This window comes from Lepus europaeus, chromosome 3 (genome assembly GCF_033115175.1).
Source record: "Lepus europaeus isolate LE1 chromosome 3, mLepTim1.pri, whole genome shotgun sequence".
Taxonomy (NCBI): domain Eukaryota; kingdom Metazoa; phylum Chordata; class Mammalia; order Lagomorpha; family Leporidae; genus Lepus; species Lepus europaeus.
The window spans coordinates 168,550,423-168,563,342 of record NC_084829.1 but is presented as its reverse complement, the minus strand read 5'-3'; the positions used below and the strand labels follow the sequence as shown (position 1 = coordinate 168,563,342).

The window sequence follows — 12,920 nt, the reverse complement described above, 5'->3', positions numbered from 1 at the left end:
TCAGCTTCCCGACTCAGACGTGCACGGCTTCCTTCCTCTAAGCCAAGTCCTTGCAGCGCTCACCCAGGTTTTCTCTTGGCAGACATTCCAGGGTACACATACGTTCCACCTGTTCTCGCGGTGTTTCCACGGTGGACTCTGTCTCCAGTCGTGTGATTGTTAGGAAGCGAGGAGTGGGCAGGCGCGGGCCAGGCCAGGGCCCCAGGTGGGGCCACACCTGGAAGCAGGAAGGTGCTGCCACCTCTGTGTCCCCGCCCAAGTCGGGTCTGGTGCTTTCTGCCTATGCCTCTGGTGTCACCGGGTGCCCCGGCGACTCCAGGGAGGCCCTTTGTGAGTGTGGATGGAGCCCGATTGACTCTGCCTGCTGTGAGGAGAGCCGCAGGTGTCGGGGAGCCTCCCGATGCACATCTGCGGCTGAACCGCTGACCCTGGGCATTCCTCTAGGTTTTCATTGTTGGACAGAGGCTTTCCCATGAGTTAAGAGAGTGCAGTGGACACTGAGACTTGTCTTGGAACAACGTGCAGCATTCCTGCTGGGGAGATGGCACCCCATCCTGTCACACGGGCCCAGTCTCTGTGTGTCTAGCTGTCGGATAGTCACGAATTTTAACTGAAAATACAGTTTGGGCCTCAGCACTCACCCAGGAAATTTATTTCCATCCTAATCCAAGACAAGTCAGGTGACTGAGTTGGAATTCTCTCCTGGGAGAACGTGGGGCCTCTGAGGTCACGGCCAGGTAGTGCTACTGTTTGAAAACCAGTGATAGTGGCTGGCGCTGTTGTGTAGAAAGTTAAGCCTTTGCCTGCACATGGATGCTGGTTCAAGTCCTGGCTGCTCCAATTCTGATCCAGCTCCCTGCTAATGGCCTGAGAAAGGCAGTGCTTAGGCCCCTGTCATTCATGTGGGAGACCTGGAAGAAGCTCCTGGCTCCGGGCCTCAGCTCAGTCCAGCCTCGGCCGTTGTGGCCATTTGGGGAGTGAATCAGTGGATGGAGTATCTCGTTGTCTCTGTCTCTCTCTCCTTCTCCCTGTATCTCTGCCTTTCAAATAAATAAATAAATAATTTTTTTAAAAATAAAGTCACTGATATTGACCGTAACTAATTCAGAACAGGAGTTTAGTGTTGGTGCTTCAGAGTCTAGATTGTCTTCTGTCAAAAGCTGCCGTGGAGTTCCAGGGTGGCTGGGGGCGTGAGCTCCAACCCTCATGCAGGGGCAGCTGGCACAGTCCTGCTGGAGGGGCCAGGATCAGCTGAGAGTCCCCCAAGACCGACTTGGTGAAGATCCCGCTGCAGATCGGGGGCTGTGCTCCGAGCTCTGCCAGGTCGTTTTCTGCCCTCTGAGGTCTCCCATAGTGGAGAAGCCTTGCGTGCGCTCCGTCTGCTGTGGGCCATGTGCTCCGTCTGCTGTGGGCCATGCGCTCCGTCTGCTGTGGGCAGTTTGTGTCCCTTGTGCTGAATCGTTTCCTGACACGTGGACCCCGGGTCTTGCAGGAGGACGCTGGCTCAGCTCCTTACCACTGGGAGGCAGTCATCAAGCGTCATCAGAGTGGGAGCCGCTGTCTGGTTCTGGGGAGATGTGTTGACCCCTGTGACGAGCCTGAGGAGAGGGGAAGGGGCCTGGCTGTGTCCCCGCCACCCACTGCTGGGGAGGCAGAAGCCTGAGGGCTCCAGAGGGCCCTCTGGCCGTGTGGGGACCCCCCTGCCGTGTCCCCGAGGCCACAGCACCCTGGAGTCACGTGTCTGGGCCTGAGCCTGGAAGAGGAAGGGGGCTGCTTTCGGCCAATCCCAGGAGCAGCGACAGGCAGGCCCATGGTGTCCCGTGGCTCCTGGAGTGTGTTGGAGGGCATCCCTCTGCCATTCCTGTGAGGGGCGGGGCTTGTGCTTGCCACACAGCTTTTGTGAGCTGGTGGACAGAGGCCCAGGAGACATGCGGACAGTCTTGGGCAGTGCATGGTCTTTGTGGCGAGAAGGACACGGGTGGTGGAATCGCACCCTCCTCCTGCCCTCGGTGAGCCAGCGGTGTTGGTGTCCCAGCCAGGAGTGGGCCTCCTGGGGCCGCCGGGGTAGATCTTTTAGAGTTTTCACGGTGGCATGGAGTCCAGGCTTAAACACTACTCGTAGAGTGTTGCAGGTGCCATTTGCTACCGACGCCTACAAGCCCTGGCCCCAGAACTTCTGCCACCAGGGGCAGGGGTGAAGGCTGGAGCCTGGCTGGCTTGGCCTCAGCACGGCTGCTGAAACTGCGCACACTCTACACCAGGGGGCAGCAGAGCTGTTCCAGACGGCTGTCGCTCGGTACGTTTTGGCTCTAAGGTTTCCTGGGTTCATGTTACAGAGTTACAGACTTATTTCTGTGCCTTTCCACTTTTGCTTCTTGGCTTTCTGACCCGTGTGATTCTTTTTCTCATCTTTAAATTACTGTGTGTGCTGCATACACCAAGACCGACATGCCAGTGGCCGCCCTCCCTGGGGAGGTCCTGGGTGACCAGCGTTTTCCCAGAGCAGTGGTGACTCAGGTCACTTGTCCTTGGTGCAGGAGGCAGAATGTGATTGCTCAGCAAGTCTTGATTGCTGGTTGTTGGGGCATCGTCTTCCCCACCAGCCTGTCTCTCGTGGCCTCTGTGCAGAGCCCAGCGGCCCCTTGTCTGCCTCACTCATCTCTCCTGTGTCTCTCGTGCAGGGCACAGTTCTTAGAACAGCCTGGGGACACAGGGGCTGGCAGCCTGGGGACACTCAGAACAGACAGTGACAGCCTGGGGACACTCAGAGCAGGCGGTGACAGCCTAGGGACACAGGGCTGGCAGTTGGGGGCACTGTCATATTTGAGTGGCCCCCCAGGCTTGAGGCATGTCTGAGGCTCCAGGGCCAGGTGGGCTCAGAAAGCAGGTGTGTGGTCGGAGGCCCAGGAGGCAGCATGTCCCCGGCCCACAGCAGCAGGCATGGCAGGCAGGAGTCCGGACCCGGCCAGGCTGGCATGGGAGTGAGAGGCTGGGCGGCAAGCTCTGTAGGCACGGGGAATAAGCCCCAGCTGTCAGCCGTACAGCGGCATCTCCCAGGCCTGCATCTCCCAGTTCAGGGCCTTTATTGCTAAGGAGCTCGCCAGCACCCGGTGTCGGCAGTCAGAACGGCTGTTCCAGGGGTCGGTGATATGGCGTGGCAGATTAAGCCATTGTCTGTGACACCAGCGTCCCATATGGGCACCGGCTTGGGTTCCAGCTGCTCCACTTCCGATCCAGCTCCCTGCTAATGACCTGGGAAGGTGACCCGAGTGCTTGGGGCCCTGTCACCCACTTGGGACCCAGATGAAGGTCCTGGTTCCTGGTTTTGGACTGGCTGTGCTCTGGCTGTTGTGACCTGAGGAGTGAAACCTGTAGTTGGAAGATCTCTCTGCCTCTCCCCTGTCTCTGTAACTCTGACTTTCAAATAAATAATTCTTTTTTAAAAAAGATAATTAGCATTTTAAGTGCAGATAAAAATGTTAAAATCTCAAGGAATGATTAGATCCTACATGTGTTCAATAAAGCCTTTTGACTTTTTCCTTTGATGTTAAAAGAATCATAGTTACTTTATTATTATTATTTATTTGAAAGTCAGAGTTACACAGAGTGGCAGAAGCAGAGAGAGAGAGAGAGAGAGAGGTCTTCCATCCTCTGGTTCACTCCCCAATTGGCCTCAATAGCGAGAGCTGTGCCAATCCGAAGCCAGGAGCCAGGAGCCTCCCCTGGGTTTCCCACGCGGGTGCAGGGGCCCAAGGACTTGGGTCATCTTCCACTGCTTTCCCAGGCCACAGCAGAGAGCTGGATCAGAAGGGAGCAGCTGGGGCGTGATCCATCACCCATATGGGATGCCAGCACTGCAGGCAGCAGCTTTACCTGCTACGCCACAGTGCTGGCCCCAAAAGAATTGTGGTTTTAAAACACTAATCAATCCACAGACTTCTGTACTGTGTTTTATAATTCTACAGTTTATAATTTTTGTGAAACACTCACAGATGCACATTTAGTTTTGAACTTCTTACTTTAAGAAATACGACGACTAGGGGAATCTCTTTTAGCAATGGAGTCTGGCCCCGAACTTGGTTCCGCGTGGCGTCACTGTGGCTGGGGATCCCCCGTGTGCCTTGTTTGTCCCTCGGGACCTGCAGTTGCAGGCGTGCTGTGCGAGGGGGACACAGGTAATCCTGTTTGCTCTTCCTTGTCCCTGTGCCCTCAGGTCACGATGCAGCCGTGAGCACCATCTGCTGGAGCCATGACCAGAAGTGGCTGCTGTCTGTGGCCCAGGATGGGGCCCTGCGGGTGTGGTCCCGCCGCAGGGCGGAGCTCCTGTTACTGCTGGTAATGAGGCCTCCCACCCACAGCTGTCCTGCAGAGGGTCCTCTCAAGGGGATGTTTTTTTTTAAAGGGAGATTTGGAAATGGACACCGATCAGGAGCTTGCTTCAGTGCAATGAAATTATTGATTAGATGTTTTCTTAAATGTGTGCCCATGTTATTCACCCACATAATGTGCACACATGTACACACGCACACTTGCTACATGCTACATGCATGTGTGGACACATGCAGTTACATGTCCTAATGTGCGTTATGGTCAGCAGACAGCAAAATGATTAATGCTGTAATACTTGGTTAATTTTAAATGTTAATTTAGAGTGACTTCATAGCAGAGGTAATGGTTATGGCCAAAGGGATACTGCATGAATATTTTGGGAGAAAAATGACTAGTTTTGATGAACTGATGGGTGGTCATTCGGAAGTAGGATGGAGAAGGAGAGACAGGAAGACGGCAGTAGTCTGGCATCAAGACAGGAAGAGGTGTTCGTAAGAAGCGGCTTTGATTTGTGAAATTATGGGATGATTAATTGTGAAAGACACAACGTACAAAGTGGTGAAATTTCAGATGTGCTCAGCGTTTGTTCTGTAGGGGCCTGGCTGGAGGACGAGCTCTAGACAGAGGGCGTGAAGCCAGGGGCTCCGTGAGGGTGGAGGGTCTCACGGCCGCTCCAGGGTGTGCAGGGGGCGGTGGGTTTTGGAGTTGCTGATACTGTCCGCTGTGTGCACAGTGTCGGTTTTGAAAGTCAGAACTGTAGAACTATGTTTTGAAACAGGTTTTAAATTCCAGCCGTAATAGAATCCTTGCTGCTTACCATGTTCATTGCTTAGTTTCAGTTTTCTTTGAAAGGTTTTAAATGGCTAGGATTGACAGAACAGTTATAGTAAAACTTCTGTCCTACCACACCTTCTAGAAGCCATCAGGAAGCAGAAGGAAGGTATAGATCTGCCCTAACAAAGTGCGTGTGCTTAGGGTGAATGGATTCTCGGGGCTCGGAGGACAGGGTTCCGGGCTTACCAGTGCCTGTCCGTTAACCTTCACCGCCGCGGTCGCTGGTTTACTTTGCAGGGAAAAGATGTGTTTCCCAGGCCTGTGCACTCTGCGCAGTTCTACTTCGTGGACGCCTTCTTGTTGCTGTCTTCTGGCCCTGATGTGCGGCTACTGCAGTATCACCTGGACACCTGCAGGGATGAGCTGAAACGGTAGGAGCCCCTCCCTCGGATGAGCGGCGCGTCCAGCATCCTGCTGGGGACCTCGCAGGGACCAGACTCCCGCCAGAGCTGGATGGCCTGGCCTATCTGTGTCCTGCTCTCTTAGGACTCTGGGTTTGGTGGCCTTTGTGTGACGTAGGGGGTTGGGGCGTGGGAACCTGAGGGAGCTCAGCTCTGTGACACTGAGGTGGTGACGTGCGGGAGGACTGCTACTTAGAGTAGAAATTAAAACTGTGAAATTGTCCAGATGCACACATATGTGGAAAAATACACACAGCAAAGGTCCTTGTCTTCGTGCATGAAAGAATTCAGGCGTGAGACAGAGAGCAGGGGAGAGCCGCATAGCAAGGTTTACTAGGGTAGGGACATCCGTAAGAACGGATGGGCGCCCCTCCAGACAGAGCCTGAGAGAGCGTGCGCAGTTCACATTTAGGCTGGGGCTTTTAAGGGGGTGGGTCTTGCCTTCCCTCCCTCTCTCCTTCTTCTCCTCCTGGAACAAAGGACTTGTTGGACGTAAATACGAAAAAATCCCTTCTGAGTTTCCCCCTGGAGTTACCAGACAGGGGAAGCCTGGCTGGCATCGTCCCGCCTTAGAGGAAGGGTGGTTATCAGGTAGAAGGGGCAGGGCCCCTGGAGGTCATCAGGGTCCGGGCAGGACTTTGAAGTGCAGATGCTGGGCTGCACCTGACGGCTGTTGGGATGACTTGGAGATGCGGATGCTGAACTGTTGTAGACCTCGATTCCTTGGGCCTTGTCACACACACAGAAGCTCATTTATGACTTCCTACCTAACAGGCTTAGCTTGGACAAATGACAGCATTTTACTGTCTTTGTTTTCAAAATTTTTAGAGAAATTTTTTTTTATAATTTTAGGGAGAATTTTTAAAAACATTTTTATTAATTTATTTGAAAGACAAATACAGAAAGAGAGTTTGTCCCCTCTGGCTTAACATGTGTTCAGGCCTATAGCCTATTTTTAATCTGATTGTTGAATTTTTTTGCTACTGGGTTGTATGACTTCCTTATGTATTGTGGAGGTAAACCCTTATCAGAATATGGTTTACAGATGTTCTCCACATTCTGCAGGCTAGCTCTTCATTCTGCTAGTTGTTTCCTCTGCTGTCTGGAATCTTTTTTTTTTTTTTTTTTGACAGGCAGAGTTAGACAGTGAGAGAGAAAGAGAGAAAGATCTTCCTTCTGTAGGTTAACCCCCCAAATGGCCACTATGGCCGGCGCTGCGCCGATCCAAAGCCAGGAGCCAGGTGCTTCCTCCTGGTCTCCCATGGGGTGCAGGGCCCAAGCACTTGGGCCATCCTCCACTGCCTTCCTGGGCCACAGCAGAGAGCTGGACTGGAAGAGGAGCAACCGGGACAGAATCCGGCACCCCAACCGGGACTAGAACCCAGGGTGCTGGCACTGCAGGCGGAGGATTAGCCAAGTGAGCTGCGGCGCTGGCTTAAGCTTTTTGTCTGATGTAGAATTGTTGGTACTAGAAAGCAAACTTTGTACAGTGGTAGGATGAAACAGAAAAATCAGTTACATCTCTATATAATAACAGGCTATCTTACAAGGAAATTAGAAAACAATCTTATTTACAATAAAATACCTAAGAATAAAGTTGACCAAGTTGACCAAGGAAGTAAAAAAACAAAAAAACAAAAAAACAACAAAAAAAAAAAACAAAAAAAACCTTCCATACTGGAAGCTACAGAACATTAATGGAAGAAATTAAATAAGACACAAATGGTAAGAAAGCCCATGTTCATGGATTGAAAGACTTAATATGTTAAAATGTCAATGCTATCTGAAGCAAACCCTTGATTCCATGTGATCCCAATCAAAATTCCATTTCTTCTAGAAATTAAAAATAATCCTGACTCCAAATAGGCAAAGCGGTTTTGAGGAAGAAAACCAAAGTTGCAGGTGTCACATTTGGTGACTTCAGATTATAATCACAAAACTACAGCAGTCACAACAGTGTGGTCCCAGCAGTAAGAGAAACATAAACCGGTGAACAGAGATAAATGCGTGCATAGCCAGCCTCCCATCTTCCACCCGGGAGCCGGGAACACACCGCAGGGAGAGGGCTGTCTCCTCAGCGGGTGCCAACACACAAAAGAATGAAACGGACACAAAGTGAGCTGAAAATGAGTGAGACCTGAGGTTATACAACCGTGAGTGCATGTGGGGAAAACCTTGGACTGGCTTTTGGATTTCGTGGATGTGACCCCAACAGCCCAGGCAACAAAGTGAAAAATGAACAAGGAGACTGTGGCAGAATCTGTCTCTTTCCTGTCATCCAGGGGGTGAGGTTTCTCTTGCCACAGCTCATTTCACGGCTCATGTGCCCTGGGTGGACTCTGTGCCCATTCTTAGGCCAGCCTTTGGCCAGGAGAGTGGGCTTCCCATGGCTTGGCTAAGCCCATTGCAGTTTTTCTGCAGAGAGCTGTAGGTCAGGCCTGTGCTGTGGCACAGTGGGTTAAGCCGCCACCAGCGATGCTGGCATCCCATGTGGCTGCTCCACTTCTGATCCAGCTCCCTGCTAATGCACCTGTGAAAGCAGCAGGAGATGGCTCAAGTGCTTGGACACCTGCTATGCACATGGGAGACCCAGATGAAGCTCCTGGCTCTGGCTTGACCCAGCCCTGGCTATTGCATCCATGTGGGGAGTGAACCAGAGGATGGAAGATCAATATCGCACTCTTTTTCTAGCCTCTCTCCCTTTTCGTCTGTAACTCTGATTTTCAAATCAATAAATCTTTATTTTTTTAAAAAAAGCAGCTGGAAATCCCCTTACTTGAGAGGTGGGCTGGCCTGGAACCCCCGCCTTCACCTGTCCCTGCTGGGTCCTCAGAGGGAGCCCCCGTTTGTGGGGGCGGTTCAGGTGGAGACAGTTTCCCAGGGAGGAGGAGGGGCCCCAGGGCCACGACCTCCTGCTGGGGGAGAGCCTTACGTCATCCGTCGTCCTGAGCGTCGTTTTGTTCTGATCTTTGGGAGGGGAAGTTTCATGTATTTACTGAGTTCTCAGGTTTTCCTTATCAGTTGGCAGAAATCCCTTTGTTTCTAAGATTTAAAACTTCTCTTTTTCTTGCTTTTGCCTCCTATTCTTTTTAATCCTGTGGATTTTGCTGTGAATAAACTCACTTTATAGCTGCTTTATTTGGGCTGTTCAGTCCATGACAGTTCGCTGGAGTTTGGCAAGTGTCCTAAGTGCCTGCTGAAGTGTGTAACCCTCCAGGAAGACCGGGATGTGTTTGACCACATATTGATTTTTTTAAAGATGAAGAAGAAACAGTTCCATTGTATCAAAAATGACCATAAATAATTAAACATTACATGAATGTAATTATAGTTTTGACACATTTATGAATGACAGATGTCATCTACAGTGACCAGACCCTCTGCCAACCAGTAATAAAGTGTGCGCTGCTCGATGGGAAGCTGGCTGAAAGCTTGGGACGACAAAGGAGTGTTCTGTCCCGGTAGGAATGCAGGGTATCTATCAGTTCTGGCTGTGAAAGGAGGCAAGGAGAAGCCCACGGTGACACACATGCTCCTTCCTTCTGATGGCCGCCTTTCACGAAGGGAGGAAGCCGTGCTGGTGAGGATCAAAGCGAGGTGTCCGGCTGTGCAGCTAAGCCTCAGAGGCTGTTGGCCCCGTGGGAGACGGTGCCAGGAACACGCCCATCTCTCACCCGGTTCTTCCTTGAGACACTTACCTGGAGGAAACTATCACGGACCTGGGAAAGATAGGGATTGCACATCCTTTGTGTCAGGGCTCGGACGTGATCAGGTGGTGATGTATTCAGATTGTGAAATTCAGTACAAACACTAAATGTTGTCTTTTGATGTGTTTTAAATGGGAGATGATCTGCTTTAGTGTGAATCTAATTTTGTATGAAGAATACCTGGAGGAATATAACATATTCAGCAGAATGTTAAGGTGATGTAAGAAGATGTACATTTTCTCCATTTTACTCGTACACAGTACACTACAGTTATGAGAACAGATGTCATTTTAGAACACTGATTTCATTCTGATGTACAATCGTCAAATGAGCTGGATTGGCCAAGGGATCACAGCTCTCCTCGACTGTGGTCATGAGGGACCCAATCAGAGCAGGGGGCGTGGCCTGAGGCAGTTCCCAGCAGGCAGCCGCCCTGTGCCCCGGGCACGGTGTCCCAGTCTGCACCTCAGGCGGGGGCACTGCCCTCTGTGGGGGTGGGGTGTGTGTGGCACTCGTTGGCGTGAGTGATCGCCACCGCAGTCCCAGCTCGGGCTGAACGCTGCCCGCGGGGTGGGTGACGCTTCCTGGTCTGGGAGTCACCTGGCCAGCTGGGCCCAAGCATGGAGTAGAGGATCAAGAACTGCAGCCCAGGTCAGAAAACATGGGTCCTCCAAGGTGGGGCTGATCCTGTTGATGGAGACCTGTGGGAATGGCCGCGTGCGGCCTGTGCACCTGCTGCGGGCCTCCCGGGCGGCGCAGTGCTGCCCCACCCCAACGTCCGGGAGGCCCTCTTTCTCCAGACTGAGTACATTTTGTGAGCTCTCAGGCGTTTGCCATTGTCCTCAGCCTGGGTGTTTCCTTCTGGTGCTCCTCGAGACCTGGCTTCGGTTTGTTTCTCCGTCTTCTTTTTATTTTATTTTATTTTATTTTGACAGGCAGAGTTAGACAGTGAGAGAGAGAGAGAGACAGAGAGAAAGGTCTTCCTTTTGCCGTTGGTTCACCCCCCAATGGCTGCTGCGGCTGGCACACTGCGCTGATCTGAAGCCAGGAGCCAGGTGCTTCCTCCTGGTCTCCCATGTGGGTGCAGGGCCCAAGCACTTGGGCCATCCTCCACTGCCTTCCCAGGCCAAAGCAGAGAGCTGGACTGGAAGAGGAGCAACCGGGACTAGAACCGGGGTGCCAGCGCCTCAGGCGGAGGATTAGCCAAGTGAGCTGTGGCGCCGGTCCTCTCTGTCTTCTTGTGCCATCCCTCCCCGAAGCCCGTCTGGACACTGGGTCACCCTCTGAAGCCCCTCAACCCATGGAGCATCCCCCAGGGAAGCCGTGACGCTGATGACGGCCTTGTGGCCCCTGCCATCTCAGCTGTCTTGGGTTCCTCAGGCCCTGATGTCACCCAGAAGAGTCCTCTCCACCTTGCACCCCGAGTCCTCACTCCGCCCCTTCTGGGCTGGCACCAAGGTCTGCGGGCCTGGCCTCTCCCGCGGGCGGGCCTGCCCCTTCTCCCACGCCTGTGTTCCTCATCCACACACAGCTGTGCCCCTCCAGACCACACTGCGTCCGGCCACGGCTGCTCGGTCTGTTTCCTACGCGGGTGGCAGCTAGCAGTGCAGGCTGTGCCTTAGGGAACCGGCTCTCAGCTTTGCTGCCCTTTGGAAACTGAGGGGCATTTAGGCTTGCGTGGACATGCAGGTGCTTTGTCACCAGCTGCGTGGCTGCTTACCTGTGCGTAGTTGTTTTCACACTTGGAGACAGATTTTCTTTCTCAGGGATAGGAATGTTATTTCTGGCTTTATAAAATTATATTATTTTTATGAAATTTTCCTAAAGAAATACTCGAGTTTCCCAATGGAAAACTAACGTGTTCCCCTAAGGCAAGTGAAGGTGCGCGCTTCGTGCTTCCTCTCAGCGTGTAGTTGATGACGTAGCGTCGCAGAGCGTCCCCAGTCCTCTCAGCGCAGCGTTTGGCGGTAGTGAGAGGGAAGCACAGTGAGCGTCTTTGTGTTTCCTCCAGATACAAACCCAGGAGCTCGTTCAAGCCGGTGCACAGGCTCTCTGTGGCCAGCGGCGCGGACCTGACCAGTCTGTCAGCAGTGAACGGCTTCCACTCCCGTATCCTTTCCCTAGATCCTCTGGGAGTCACGTGCTGAGCGTTCTTCCCACGTGAAGGCTTGCGCTGAGCGCCCAGGGGGCCCAGGCCGGGCTGGGCACGGGAGCTCATACCTCTTCTCACAGAGTTCGTGGTCGTTTGCACGATTTTGAAAAAATGTTTGTTTTAATCTGAAAGGCAGAGGAAGGGGTGAGGAGGGAGGAAGAGTGGGAGGGCAGAAGAGAGAGAGGGAGGGCGCGAGGGAGAGAGAGACAGAGAGATCTTCTGCCTACTGGTTCACTCCCCAAATGCCCATGGCAGCGAGGGCTGGGCCAGGCTGGAGCCAGGAGCCAGGAGCCGGGAGCTTCCTGACTCGGTGTCAGGAACCCAGGTACGTGAGTCGTCACGCGCTGCTTCCTAGGATACGTTAGGAGGCTGGATGCCGTCAAACAGCATCCAGGGTGAAACGCAGGTGTCCACACTGTGGCTTAGCCACTGCCCCGTGATGCTCGCCCCCACGGGCTCGGGTGTACCCGTGCTGGTTTCCTGGTAGTGTGGGAAATGCCTCGGAGAGACAAACCTGGGTGCATGGAGCTCATGCCGATCGGCAGGGTGAGCCGACCGGCGCTCCTGTCTGCCTCACTGGATGGGAGATGGTGATGCCTGGGTGTCCTGAATACGCCGTCCCCCACACCGAAGGCAGCCCTCGCCCCTTCGGCAGTCTCCCCATCCGAGGTGGAGGACTGGACTGGCAAAGCAGCCTTTCCCGTCCAGTGGCATATGACATTCAGGCCAAAACTTTAATTTTTGAGTTTTTGTGGCTAACATTTCTTTTCATTAAAAAGCATTGATTTTAATTTATTTAGCAGTAAAACTCTCAGTCTAAGAATTTACTTTATAAATTTTTAATTTATTCCAAGACAGGTCTAATTTAAATTCTTTGTTTCAATTTTTTATTTATTTGTTTGTTTGGAAGGCAGGGATACAGAGAAGTCCTCCATCCACTGGTTCACTCCCTCAATGCCCACAGCAGCCAGAGCTGGGCCAGGCTGAAGCCATCGTCTCCATCTGGGTCCCCTGTGTGGGTGGCAGGGACCCAACGACTTGAGCTACTGTCCACTGCCTCCCGAGGTCTGCGTTGCAGGGAGCTGGAGTCAGGAGTGGGGCTGGGCCTGGAACCCAGGCGCCCCAGTGTGGGACATGGGTGTCCCATGAGGCACCAAATGCCAACCCTAGTCTCAGCTGAATTCTGTTGAAGGGCTTCATAGCTAAACTTCCAGGATGACTGAAAGTGTCGAGTGTATCTGAGTTTGAAATGTGTGACTTTTGTAGTGAGTGTCTGCAAAACCACATCAGACGTGTGCCCGTGGGATTCCTCTCACGTCCATTGCTATCAGCACAGGACAGAACTTTCCTCAGAGCTCGGACAGTGGCATTCAGGGCTAAGCATCAGTTTGGTGGTGTCTTTGTACACCGACCACAGGCCACGCTGTGGGCTGTGTGCATGGCCTGCTCTGGCTGGCGTCACCCACGCTGTGGGCTGTGCGCGTGGTCACTCATTTG

General features: G+C 52.8%; 1 protein-coding gene across 1 annotated transcript in view; it reads left to right on the top strand.

Moving 5' to 3' along the window:
- Window positions 1–12,920, top strand: part of WDR27 (WD repeat domain 27) — a 200,860-nt gene that overhangs the window by 75,964 nt on the left and 111,976 nt on the right. Inside the window, exons 18-20 of the mRNA XM_062187037.1 lie at window positions 4,214–4,335; window positions 5,401–5,534; window positions 11,283–11,380. Coding sequence (XP_062043021.1) covers window positions 4,214–4,335; window positions 5,401–5,534; window positions 11,283–11,380 — 354 coding nt within the window. The remainder of the gene's footprint in view (window positions 1–4,213; window positions 4,336–5,400; window positions 5,535–11,282; window positions 11,381–12,920) is intronic.